A 13,291-nucleotide genomic window follows, 5' to 3' on the forward strand; every position below is an offset into this window, starting at 1 on the left:
GAAGGAACTCACCATTCTTCCTAGTATAGGAAGTTTTTCTGTTTTTCTTTTTTTCTTTTTTTGGTTTTTTGAGGTAGTGTCTCACTCTAGCCCAGGCTGACCTGGAATTCACTATGGAGTCTCAGGGTGGCCTCAAACTCACAGCAATCCTCTTAACCTCTGCTTCCCAAGTGTTGGGATTAAAGGCATGCACCGCCATGCCTGGCTGTTTTATTGTTGTTGTTGTTTTTTTTTTAATTTTTTTTGTTGTTTATTTTTATTTATTTATTTGAGAGCAACAGGCAAAAAGGCAGAGAGAGAGAGAGAGAGAGAGAATGGGCACGCCAGGGCTTCCAGCCACTGCAAACGAACTCCAGACACGTGCGCCCCCTTGTGCATCTGGCTAACATGGGTCCTGGGGAATGGAGCCTCGAACCAGTGGCCAAAATAGTGGCTTTTTTTTTTTTAAGCTCGGGTGAGTCCAATTGTAGCAAATTTGATTACTGAAACCTATCCAGTCAAAGAATGACACAAGCTGGGCTTGGTGGTGCGCGCCTTTAATTCCAGTACTCAGATGGCAGAGGTAGGAGGATCGCTGTGAGTATGAGGCCACCCTGAGACTACAGAGTGAATTCCAGGTCAGCCTGGGCTAGAGTGAGACCCTACCTCAAAAAAAAAATAAAAATAAAAAAATAAAGACACAAAATTTTTTTTTTGTTGTTGTTTTTTAAAGATTTTTATTTATTTGATGGGCTGGAGAGATGGCTTAGCAGTTAAGCGCTTGTCTGTGAAGCCTAAGGATCTCAGTTCAAGGCTCAATTCCCCAGGACCCACGTTAGCCAGATGCACAAGGGGGCGCACATGTCTGGAGTTCGTTTACAGAGGCTGAAAGCTCTGGCACGCCCATTCTTTCTCTGCCTCCTCCTCTCTGTCCCTCTCAAATAAATAAAGAAACAAAAATTTTTTAAAAAAAGAAAGATTTTTATTTATTTGAGACAGAGAAAGGGAGAGAGATATAGAGAGGGAAAGAGAGAGAATGGGTGTATCAGGGCCTCTAGCCACTGGAAACAAACTCCAGATGTATGCACCCCCTTGTGCAGCTGGCTTATGTGGGACCTGGAGAATTGAACCTGGGTCCTTGAGCTTTGCAGGCATGCGTCTTAACCACTAAGCTATCTCTCTAGCCCAAGATACAAATGTTTTAAGTTATTTTGTTTAACCTCTAAGTTTAGTTATTCTGTAACAGCATAGACTGTATCTGAAGCATAAAAAGTAGGCATGTCTTATCCATCAAATATCTAATAGCTATAAATGTAGGCAGAACCTGTTGCCAGTCTTGAAAACAATATAAATCTAAACCAAGTAATTTAATTTTGAAATTGTCAGCAAAACGACAAGTATAAAGTCTTGGCACCTGTGTTTGAAAACATCTTTGATTATTCCAGACACCTGTGTGAGTATAAAGCTTAGGCAAGCTATCCCTACATATTTTACCTAACAGGAGGATAAAGGTTATAATGACTGAAATTAAATCATTTAAGCCTAATGATGACCATTTGATAGAATTAACATAAATAAAACAGGTGCTGTCTTTAAAGTTACAATGTCCATGGATGAACACCTCATCTTTGGAAATTAAACATTTATACATGAACCTTTATCTTAAGGCTCAGTTTCTTCCATAGTTAAAACCTTGACAGAGAAACCTAATTTTATTGAGAGCCTTAAAGCCATTTATTTATTTTTATTTTTTTTGTTTTTCACAGTAGGGTCCCACTTTAGCACAGGTTGACCTGTTTGACCTGACTCAGGGTGTCCTCAAACTCAGCGATCTTCCTATCTCTGCCTCCTGAGTGTTGGAATTAAAAGTGTGCACCATCACACCTGGCTAAAGCCTTAAGTCATAACAAATTATCATCAGTGAGCTGTTAAAAGAATGAAGCCTTAACCATAAGAATCAGTTTCTTTAGTGGTTAAAACATTGACATCAAGTAAACATATTTTAGATTTTGTCCAATTAAACGTTTCAGTGAAGGGCATCCTTCCCTGAGCAACTCTCATTACCATTAGGATCTCCTGGTGACATCTGTCCTTTTTTCTTTATCTCCCTTTTTCTTTTACTTGACTTCCCAATGATACTAAACATGTTGCTACCTGGAGCAATTGTAGTAAGCTCTTGTTTGGCTACCAATTTTTGTAATTTCTTATGAATATCAGGTGCTGATGGAGTTAAAAATTAAATCTTTAAGAATATCCCCCTCCAAGGCATCTGGAGTTTACATTAGTGTGGAAATTTTTTTTTTTTTTTTTTTTCATTTTTGGTTTTTCGAGGTAGGTTCTCACTCTAGCTCAGGCTGACCTGGAATTCACTATGTAGTCTCAAGGTGGCCTCAAACTCACAGCGATCCTACCTTTACCTCCCAAGTGCTACAATTAAAGGTGTGTGCCACAACAGCCAGCTAAACCCATGTCTTTTTTTTTTTTTTTTTTTTTGAGACATGCTGGCAGAGACTTTTGGGATATCTTAGAAGCCTATTGTCCCATCTGAAACAAATTGGAGGAAAATGAGTCTAGAGTCAGGTTATGCCCAATCCTGGCTCTCATTTTGTAGAAGGGAGGGGGGTAATCCCTCCAGCCATATTTGAGTGAAGAAATTAGCACTTCTTTTTAATCTCCTTCCTACAGGAGTCCTAAACCAAATTTCCCTGTTTTCTCCCCAATCAAACAGGGACACACAGTACAGTCTGTGTGCTTCCTGGGGCAAGGAAGGTCCAAGATAGAATATCCATGTTCGGGCTGGAGAGATGGCTTAGCGGTTAAGCGCTTGCCTGTGAAGCCTAAGGACCCTGGTTCGAGGCTCGGTTCCCCAGGTCCCACGTTAGCCAGATGCACAAGGGGGCGCACGTGTCTGGAGTTCGTTTGAGGGGGCTGGAAGCCCTGGCGCGCCCATTCTCTCTCTCTCCCTCTCCCTCTATCTGTCTTTCTTTCTGTCTGTCGCTCTCAAATAAATAAATAAATAAATAAAATAAATAAAAAATAAAAAAAACTTAAAAAAAAAAAAGAATATCCATGTTCATCCCACAAGGCCAGCTCTCAAGCCCAAGTACCTCCAGCACTCCCCCAGCCCTGCATGTGTCTTACATCATGGCATATAAGGATTGCCACTGGCACCATAGGCCCAGGTGTGAAGACTTCTGCATACAAATACATTTTTAAAAAATATTTTGTTTTTATTTATGTATTTGAGAGAGACAGAGTCAGACACAGGGAGAGAGAGAGAATGGGTATGTTAGGGCATCCAGCCACTGCAAACAAACTCCAGATGCATGCGCCCCTTTGTGCATCTGGCTTATGTGGGTCCTGGGGAATCGAACCTAGGTCCTCTGGCTTTGCGGGCAAGTGTCTTAACCGCTAAGCCATCTCTCCAGCCCCCACAAATAACTTTTTTAAAGCCACATATTGTGGGCTGGAGAGATGGCTTAGCGGTTAAGGCATTTGCCTGCAATGTCTAACAAACCAACTTCCATTTCCCCAGTACCCATATAAGCCAGATGCACAAACTGGCACATGTGTCTGGAGTTCATTTGCAGTGGCAAGAGGCCCTGGTATACCCATTCTCTCTATCTCTCTGCTTGCAAATAAATGAATTAAATATTTTTTAAAAGCCACATATTATGAAGCATTTATGACTATGTTTGAGGTTAACTGTTTTCTAGATCAAATTGTTTTCCCATTTACTTTGTTTGAGATGCAGCACTTGGTTGTGCTTTATTCTTCTGTGAGAGGGTTTTATTATGTAGCCCAGGCTGGCTTTATTTAGCTATTTATTTTTATTTTGTTTATTTGAGAGAGAGAAAAAGAGGCAGATAGAGAGAATGGGTGCACCAGGGCTTCTAGCCACTGCAAACAAACTCCAGACACATGCATCACCTTGTGCATCTGGCTTACTTGGGTCCTGGAGAATCAAACCTGGGTCCTTTAGCTTCACAGGTATGGGTCAGGCTGACTTTAAACGTAGGGCAGTGCTCATGCCTTATTGCTAGGATTACAAGATGAGTCACTATGTCCTGCTGTACTGCATATCCAAAAAAATACTTATGAGAAAAAGAGAGAGAATGGGTGCACCAGGGCCTCTTGCTACTGCCAATGGACTACAGACCTATATGCCACTTTGTGCATCTGGCTTTGTGTGTGTGCTGGGGACTTGAACCTGGGCTGTCAGGTTCTGCAGGCAAACACCTTTAACTGCTGACCCATCTCTCCAGCCCCTGTACAGCACATTTTTCATGTTAGTGACACAAGTTACAAGTACCAATTCATGTAATAGAGAAATGGTTATGTATCTGTTTACTGCTCTGTATTTATGATTTCTGTGGTATACACATTTTACTAAAGCATTTTTTCATAAGTGATCTTTAAAAGATGAGCTTAGAGAGATGGCTTAGCAGTTAAGGTGCTTGCCTGCAAAGCCTAAGGACCCATGTTCAACTCTCCAGATCCCACGTAAGCCAGATGCACAAGATAATACACGTACAGGGTCTTGCATGTGTACAAATTGCCACACAGGTCTGGAGTTCGATTGCAATGACTAGAGGCTAATTCTCTCTCAAAAAAAAAAAAAAAAAAAGATACAGCACTTAGTAAGATCATACCATGGCACTAGTGACTGCATCCTTAATTTGATATGTACCTTGAGTGTGCCATGGACACTGGCCTTGTGACCCTGCACTTGCTGCTCCTTCCCTGTTACCTGCACTACTGTTTTTCATACTTAATCATGGAGTTATTTCTTTTAATTTTCAGCCCTTGTTCCTGTGTTTTTGTTTGTTTTCAAATATTGCATGTGTGTATATGTTGTGTATATGTTCATATGTGTGAATACAGGCATGCATGTGTAAATCAGAGTATAACCTTGAGTGTCAGTTCTTGCCTTCTGCCTTTATTTATTTTAGTCTTTTTTGAAAAGTATTTATTTGTAAGCAGAGAGATATAGAAAGGAGAGACAGAGACAGTGCGTGTGCCAGGGCCTTCAGCCACTGCAAACAACTCCAGATGCATGTGCCACTTTGTGCATCTGGCTTTACGTGATTACTGGAGATTGAACCAAGGTCGTTAGGCATTGCAGACAAGTGTGTTAACTCTCTGCCAGCCCCTATTTTAGTTTTTTGTTTTGTTGAGGTAGGGTTTCACTCTAGCCCTGGCTGACCTAGGATTCACTATGTAGTCTCAAGGTGGCTTGAACTCATGGCAATCCTCCTACCTGTGCCTCCCAAGTGCTGGGATTAAAGACATGTGCCACCATGCCCAGCTACTTTAGTCTTTTTTGAGGTAGTGTCTCACTCGAGCCCAGGCTTACCTATAAATCACTCTGTTGACCCATTTTGGTCTTGGACTCATGGTAATCCTCTTACCTCTGCCTACTGAATATTGGGATTAAAGGTACCACCATGCCTGCCTTCCACCTTTTTTTTTTTTTTTTTTTTGTAAAACTATTTATTTGTGAGAAGAAAGGAAAGAGTATGAATGTGGGTGTGTTGGGGCCACTTGTTGCTGTAAACAAACTGCAAGCATTTTGTGCAATTTTGTGCATATGGCTTTGCAAGCAAGTACCTCTAATCACTGAGCCATCTCTCTAGCTCCTACCTTCTTTTTGAGGTAGGAGATCCTAACTTGGATAATCAGGCTTGTCCAGCAAGTGCTTCACCCACTGAAGCATCTCCTGTGGTCTCTTCATCATTTAGTAAACTATTTTATGGTTGCCTGCCATCAGGTTACAGATTGTTTGAATTAAGATATTTTGTTCTGTTTATCCTTATCATTCTTTTTAAAAAATATTTTATTGTTTATTTGAGAGAGAGAAAGACACAGGGAGAGGAGAGAATGGACACACCATCTCTCCAACCCTATCCTTGTCATTCTTAACCAAAATTGTGCCTGCTGAATAATGGGAACTTACAGCTAAATATCTATTGAGTGCAGAATGGATATATTTTTTATGCTAAAATTGCTAGATAATTTATTGCTTTTTTTACTATCTTTTTTTAAATTTTTTAATTTTTATTAACATTTTCCATGATTATAAAAAAAATCCCATGATAATTCCCTCCCTCCCCCCCCCAACACTTAGAATGGATATATTTAAATGTATATTGAAGCTGTTTTTCAAGATAAGATAGTGGACAGAGATCTTATTGGAGTGTGTCTATTAAGGGTACCTTTTGTCAAAACAGGAGTATAAAAAACAGCTCCCATAAACTTCTGCAGATATACTAGTAACATGCAACTACCTACAAACATGCTTACATGCATACACATATAAAATCACTCAAGGAAGACACCCAATGTGACCTGTGACTGGACTTGCACATACCTACAAACATGCATACACACATAAAATTACAAAAGGAAAAAGAAGCTGGATGTGGTGGTGCACACCTTTAATCCCAGCACTTGGGAGGCAGAGGTAGGAGGATCACTGTGAGTTCAAGGCTACCCTGAGACTTCATAATGAATTCCAAGTCAGCCTGAGCTTGAGTGAGACCCTACCTTGAAAAACAAAAAGAAAAAAAAGGAAAAATAGAAAAACAGGATTAATGGGGCTGACGCTGTAGCTCAGTATAGACTACTTGCCAGCATGTGTGAGACAATAGGTTCTATCTATCCCCAGCACTGCAAAAAAAAAAAAAAAGTCACTATATCAAAGCACTAAGTGTTAATCTTCATGTTATTACAAAGCAATTAATATTTTTCTTTTTAAAAATTTATTTGTAGATCTAACAGCTTTAATGCAGACAGAAACATAGGTAAGAATATTCCCTTTTTTTTACTTTTATAAGTTGAAAGAATACATACATGTGGTGAAAGCTGAATAAATTAAGTGCTTTGTTGATTTTCATGATGAAAATCTGTAACATACGAGAAAATAGGTGGGCCATGTTATAATGTAGCACCAGTAGCTGTATTCAAACAAAGTTTCATTTAAGAAGAGATGAAGAAAATTGAAAACAACATTGAGGTTGTCTTTGTTTCTTTTTTATTGATGAGAGAGAGATAATTGGGGCACCAGGGCCTCCAGCCACTAAAGTTGAACTCCAGATGTGTGTTCCACCTTGTGTGCACGTGCAACCTTGCACATGTCGTGTTGTGCATCTGGCTTATGTGGGATCTGGGGAGTTGAACATGGGTCCTTAGGCTTCACAGGCAAGCACCTTAACTGCTAAGCCATTTCTCCAGTCTGTGTCTTTGTATCTTGATCATAAAAGTTTAAATAGAAGATAGGAGACCCTACTTGTGTGGTCTCCTGTGGAGAAAGTTAAAAAAACAATGACTGCATTATCTTTGTTTCTTTGATCTGATGAGGACCGTTACATAGATTGATTATAGGAAGAAGATTCCTAAAACTGAAATATTTTTTTTTAAATATTTATTTGATAGAGAAAGAGGCAGACAGAGAAATAGGTACACCAGAGCTTCTAGCCACTGCAAACAAACTCCAGACACATGCACCACTTTGTGCATCTGGTTTATGTGGGTACTGGAGAATTGAACCTAGATCTTATGTTTCACAGGCAAGCACCTTGACCGCTGAGCCACTCCTCCAACCCTGTTAGTGGTTTTTTGAGGTAGGGTTTATCACTAGCCCAGTGTAGCAGACAGATTCAGGTTCACTGAGATCTACCCAGTGACACTGCCTTCAGCCAGGTGGCTGCAGATGCAAACTACAAACAATAAAGAAAAATGAATATATTGGGGGCCATCCATTCAAACTACCACACCCAGGCTAACCTAGAATTCACTATGTATTCTCAGGCTGGCCCTGAGTTCATATTAATCCTCCTACCTCAGCTTCCTGAGTGCTGGGATTAAGGTCGTGTGCTACCACACCTAGCCTGAAATTTTAATATTTGAATTTTTTCATAATGGAGACTGTCATTTTTGCCAGTTGTAGTGGCACATGTCAGTAGGATTGCTGAAGAGGCAGAAGCAGGAAGATCAGGAGTTCAAGACTTATTTTTATGCTTGTTTTATATCTTGTTTCTAGATACTTTTCGTTTCTGCCAAATATATTTATTTTTTTGGGTTATCAAATAACTGTACTCTATCAATTTTTATTTAGAGAGATGTAACTATACCTTGTGGAAAGGACAACTGTTAAATAGAGGAAAACTTCTGTGCTACATTTCTCTGAGATCAGCCACTCGTGCTTTCTTGCCCATCAAGCTGTAAGTATGTTGTGGAGGGGGCACAGAGGACGGTATAGAGGAGGGAATGAAGGAGAACAAAGTATCGTGACACAGGCCCCCTTCTCGTGCTGTGATAAGACACATTACTTCGAATTCTGACCTAAAACACCAGAGAAAATAACAGTTGACAGTAGTCATTCTGTCAGGTTCTTTAGTTTTTCTTTTCTTTTTTTTTTTTTAGTTTTTCGAGGTAGGGTCTCACTCTAGCCCAGGCTGACCTGGAATTCACTACAGAGTCTCAGGGTGGCCTTGAACTCACGGTGATCCAATCCTCCTACCTCTGCCTCCCGAGTGCTGGGATTAAAGGCGTGCGCCACCATGCCCAGCTTTCTTTTCTTTTCTGTTTTAAATATATTGTTAAAACCTGTTGCCCAGGCTGGCCTTAAATTCCCAACTATTTAGGACTCCAAGATTACACTACTGCATCCTGCTATTTTCTTTTTCTTTGCTGCTGCTTTTTTTAAAAAACTAATTTATTTGAGAGAGAGGAAGAAACAGATAGAGAGAATGATCATGTCGGGGACTCTACCTGCTGCAAAATCCATACGCATGCACCACTTTGTGTATCTGTCTTATGTGGGTCCTGAGGAATTGAACCTGGGTCCTTTGGCTTTGAAGGCAATGAGCCTTAACTGGTAAGCCATCTTTCCAGCCCTTTCTTGGCTTTTTAACTCCATGTTTCAATTTTACTTTTGTTTTATAAGAACTTCAGTGTTTTTGTTTTTAGTATTTTATTTATTTATTTATTTATTTGAGACACAGAAAGAAACAAAGAGGGAGATAGATATAGGGAATGGGTTCACCAGGTCCTCTAGCTACTGCAGATGAACTCCATGTGTATTTGCCATCTTGCACATCTGGCTTATGTGGGTCATGAGGAATAGAACCTGGGTATTTTGGCTTTGCAGGCAAGTGCCTTAACCTCTAAGCATCGCTCCAGTCTTTTTGAAGTATGGTCTTACTCTAGCCCAGGCTGACCTGGTTGGCCTTGAGCTCAGTGATCCTACTACCTCTGCTTCCTGGGTAATGAATGAGATTAAAGGAGTTCTCCACCATGCCTTTTTTGAACAGAATTTTTATTTATTTGAAAGAGAAAGAAAGAAAGGCCAAGAGAGAAAGGACTCACCAGGGACTCTTACCTACTGAAAACAAACTCCAGACTAGTGTGCCACCTTGTGTATCTGACTTTACATGGGTACTAGGGAATCAGACCCAGGTCCTTAGGCTTTGCCAGGTAAGCACCTAAACTGTATAGCCATCTCTCCAGCTCTGATTTATTTTTTAAAAGGTTGGTTTAGGACTGGGGATGTGGCTCAGCAGGTAGGGGGCATTTATTGTCCAAGCTTGATACCTTAGTCTGTTCCCCAGCAAATCCACAGAGAGCCAGGATTGGTTACACATAGCCTAGTGTTAAGGGAATAGAGTCAGAAAAATCACTTAGGCCTCACGGGTTTGCCAGTCCAACTGAAAACCTGATGTCTCCATTTTTAGTGAGTGACTTGGTCTTAAGGAAATGAGGCAAAAGATTGAATGAGTGGAATACCTGCCCTGGCTTCCACACATGTGCACACCAGGTACATGCATTTGTGTGTGTGCGCGCACATGCACAAACACACACACACAAAGAAATAAACAAGATTGATTTAATAACTTCAGAAAGTTAATTGGCAAAATGAGCCCTCTGTTTTTCTATCTTGATTTGAGGAAGGGCTAGTCACATTTATAGTGTAAAATATTTTCTACATGATTTTAAATCTGAAAGATAGAAATTTAAGTTTTGACATAGTTCTGAATATAATAGCTAGAATGGGTGTGCCATGGCCTTTAACCTCTGCAAACGAACTCCAGATACATCCATGTATCACCATGTGCATCTGGCTTAAGTAGGTTCTGGGGAGTCGAACCTAGGTCCTTAGGCTTCACAGGCAAGTACCTTAACTGCTAAGCCATCTCTCCAGCCCCCTGAATATAAATAGATTTAAAAGTTGACCAGTTCTAGCTGGGCATGGTGGCACATGCCTTTACTTGGGAGGCTGAGTTTTTTTGTTTTGTTTTGTTTCTTTCTTTTTATTTAGTTTTTAGAGGTAGAGTCTCACTTTAGCCCAGGCTGACCTGGAATTCACTGTGTAGTCTCAGGCTGGTCTTGAACTCATAGCAATCCTCCTACCTCTGCCTCCTGAGTACTGGGATTAAAGGCATGTACCACCATGCCCAGCAGGATTATGAGTTTTTAAGGACACTCTTTGCCACATAGTGAGTCCTGGCCAGCCAAAATTACATAGTGAAGCTCATCTCAAAACAAAACATGTTAGCCAGACCTTTATTGGAAAGACCCTTAATGTGGAAGTTAAAATATGTATACTGTTTTTAGTCTTAAGCCACATATGTTGGAATGGAAAGTTCTAAAAGGATCTGTAGCTATCATCAGAGAAAATTTTATATAGGTTTGAAGACTTAGTTTGTCCTGAAGGGTAGACATGTGATCAGTGATAGATACCATGCTTGGCTTAGCATATAGAAGGCCTCTGGTGTTTGAAAACAAAACAAAATTAACTAGTTCACACTTGACTGTCTTTAACAAAATGATAATATTTTACTCTTTGTTGTTAGTCTGATTGATAAGTAATAGTCACTCTTCTGGCTTAAGGCTGTAAGGTTGGCAGTATTAGCAGTTACCTATGTATAGGTACCTGAACTTTGTATATCAGGTCCTCGTTAGGATAAGGAAGGTAAAATATTAATGGATCTATTCTTGTATTTTTGGTCAAGTATATATTACTTACATTACTTTATTAGAATCAGAAATACAGGTATGACAAACATTCTTTTTTAAATTGTCTTTCAGTCCTGAGAAGTTAGATGTTGAAACAGTTATGAGTATTGATCATTTGAAACAGAAAATCCCCCCAGCATTGTTTTATAAAGAAACATACTTGGGTCCAAATGAAGGTAAAGTAACTTAATTTCACTAAAATATATAAGAAGCAGATTTGATTTGATATTTACCGTGTTTTTTTTCTCATGTCAGTTTTGAAGAATGGAATGTATTGCAGCCTTTATGAAGTTGTAGAAAAAACAAAAATTGGAAGTAACATGGAAAGTTTACTGCAAAAACTGGAGAGGGAAAAACTTGTGAGTGAAAGGCTTTAAAATATTCCTACTATCCCTTGAAAATAACATATCTAAATAATCATTTATTTTTGCCTATGAAAATCTCACAAGGTCTCTCTTTGGTGCTCTCATTCGCCTAACAGTTTGTACTATGACTAGGTTTTTTTTTGTTTGTTTTTGTTTTTTGAGGTAAGGTTTCACTCTATCCCAGGCTGACCTGGAATTCACTATGTAGTCTTAGGGTGGTCTTGAATTTACAGCAAGCCTCCTACCTCTGCTTTCCAAATGCTGGGGTTAAAGGTGTGCACCACCATGCCCGGCTTTTTTTTTTCAAGGTAGGGTCTTTCTTTCTAGCCTAGGCTGACTTGGAATTCACTATGTAGTCTCAGGGTGGCCTTAAACTCTCAGCGATCCTCCTATCTCCCTCCCAAGTACTGGGATTAAAGACATGAGCCACTACCACAGGCATAGTATTCTTTTTTTTTTTTTAACCTTGGTTTTTTGAGGTAGGGTCTCACTCTAGCCCAGGCTGACCTGAAATTCACTATGTAGTCTCAGGGTGGCCTTGAACTCACAGTGATCCTCCTACTTCTGCTTCCCAGGTACTGGGATTAAAGGCATGAGCTATCACACCGGCTCCCTCCCCCGTCCCTTTTAGTTTTTCATGGTAGGATCTTATTCTAGCCCAGGTTGACTTGGAATTCACTATATAGTTTCAGACTGGCCTCAAACTCAGTTCTCCTACATGTCTCCCAAATGCTGGAATTAAAGATCTGTGCCACCATACCCAGCTGGACTGTCCCTCCTTCCCTTCCTTCCCTCCCTCCTTCCTTCCTTTCTGGTTTTTCAAGGTAGGTTCTCACTGTAGCCCAGGCTGACCTGGAATTCACTATGTAGTCTCAGGGTGGCCTCGAACTCATGGCAGTCCTCTACCTCTACCTCCCAAGTGCTGGAATTAAAGGTGTGTCCCACCATACCCGGCTTTCTGAATATACTTTTATAGTTAGATTTCTTACCCCCAGAAGCCTGACAATAATATGAGTGTTCCTCATAATCAAACTATATTCTGCTCTCAAGTTGAGAAGGTGAGAATTGAGATAATAAATTGGGATATGAAGAAGTATTAAGTTACCCACATCTGTTTGGATATTGTATTTCAGAGAGTATTGGGAATTTGTGTAGTTAGGAGTTTATCGGAAAATTATGATACTTGTTGACTTCCTAAAGATACAAGGTAGAATAGGAAAAGTGCTCTGTCCTAGATCTTAGCAACTTTACTAGGTTTTTAAAAGACTTGAATCTTCCCAAAATCAAATTGCAGAGTAAATTCTGAGATCATAACTTAAAAGATATGCTATTTAAACTTAAGGGCAGTTGTCCTGTGCGTTAGCAGAATGTCCCAAAGGCAAGGCATAATAACAAAGGTCTTTTTCTTTTTTAAAAATGATATTTATTTATTTGAGAGAGAGAATGGGTGTGCTAAGGTATCTTGCTGGTGCAGACGAACTCCAAATTCATGTGCCACTCTGTGCATCTGGATCTGGGTTTATGTGGATACTGGGGAATCAAACAAGGATGGCAGACTTTGCAGATAAGTGCCTTTAACCACTGACACATCTCTCCAGCCTGAGAAAGGCTTTGTTTGTAAAGAGGGAAGAGACAGATAATCTATTCAGTTTATTCCTAACACAAAGTAGGATACAATTTCTGCAGAAACTGGAACATAATCGTCCCTTTAATGTAAATACCTAGGGACATGACTCTGCCAGCTTGGTGCCTCAGAACCTCAGCTAGGAATCTGTCTCATTATAATCTCTTAGCCTTCGTGATATAGATAAAGGGTTTATTATCCCTTGGGATCAGTGCAGTTAACTAGATAACTGGCCATGGGTACAATTTTAAGGGACTTGGGGAAATAAGCCCATGTTTATTGTAAACGTTGCATTAAAAAATTAGTT

General features: G+C 40.0%; 1 protein-coding gene across 2 annotated transcripts in view; it reads left to right on the forward strand.

Annotated features, from left to right (window-relative positions):
* Tasor (transcription activation suppressor) overlaps nucleotides 1-13,291 on the forward strand; it is a 101,731-nt gene that overhangs the window by 22,373 nt on the left and 66,067 nt on the right. For both annotated transcript variants that reach the window (XM_045135735.1, XM_045135736.1), the window contains exons 8-11: nucleotides 6,751-6,782; nucleotides 8,096-8,201; nucleotides 11,068-11,171; nucleotides 11,251-11,354. In XM_045135735.1, coding sequence (XP_044991670.1) covers nucleotides 6,751-6,782; nucleotides 8,096-8,201; nucleotides 11,068-11,171; nucleotides 11,251-11,354 — 346 coding nt within the window. The remainder of the gene's footprint in view (nucleotides 1-6,750; nucleotides 6,783-8,095; nucleotides 8,202-11,067; nucleotides 11,172-11,250; nucleotides 11,355-13,291) is intronic.

This window comes from Jaculus jaculus, chromosome 16 (genome assembly GCF_020740685.1).
Source record: "Jaculus jaculus isolate mJacJac1 chromosome 16, mJacJac1.mat.Y.cur, whole genome shotgun sequence".
Classification (NCBI taxonomy): Eukaryota; Metazoa; Chordata; class Mammalia; order Rodentia; family Dipodidae; genus Jaculus; species Jaculus jaculus.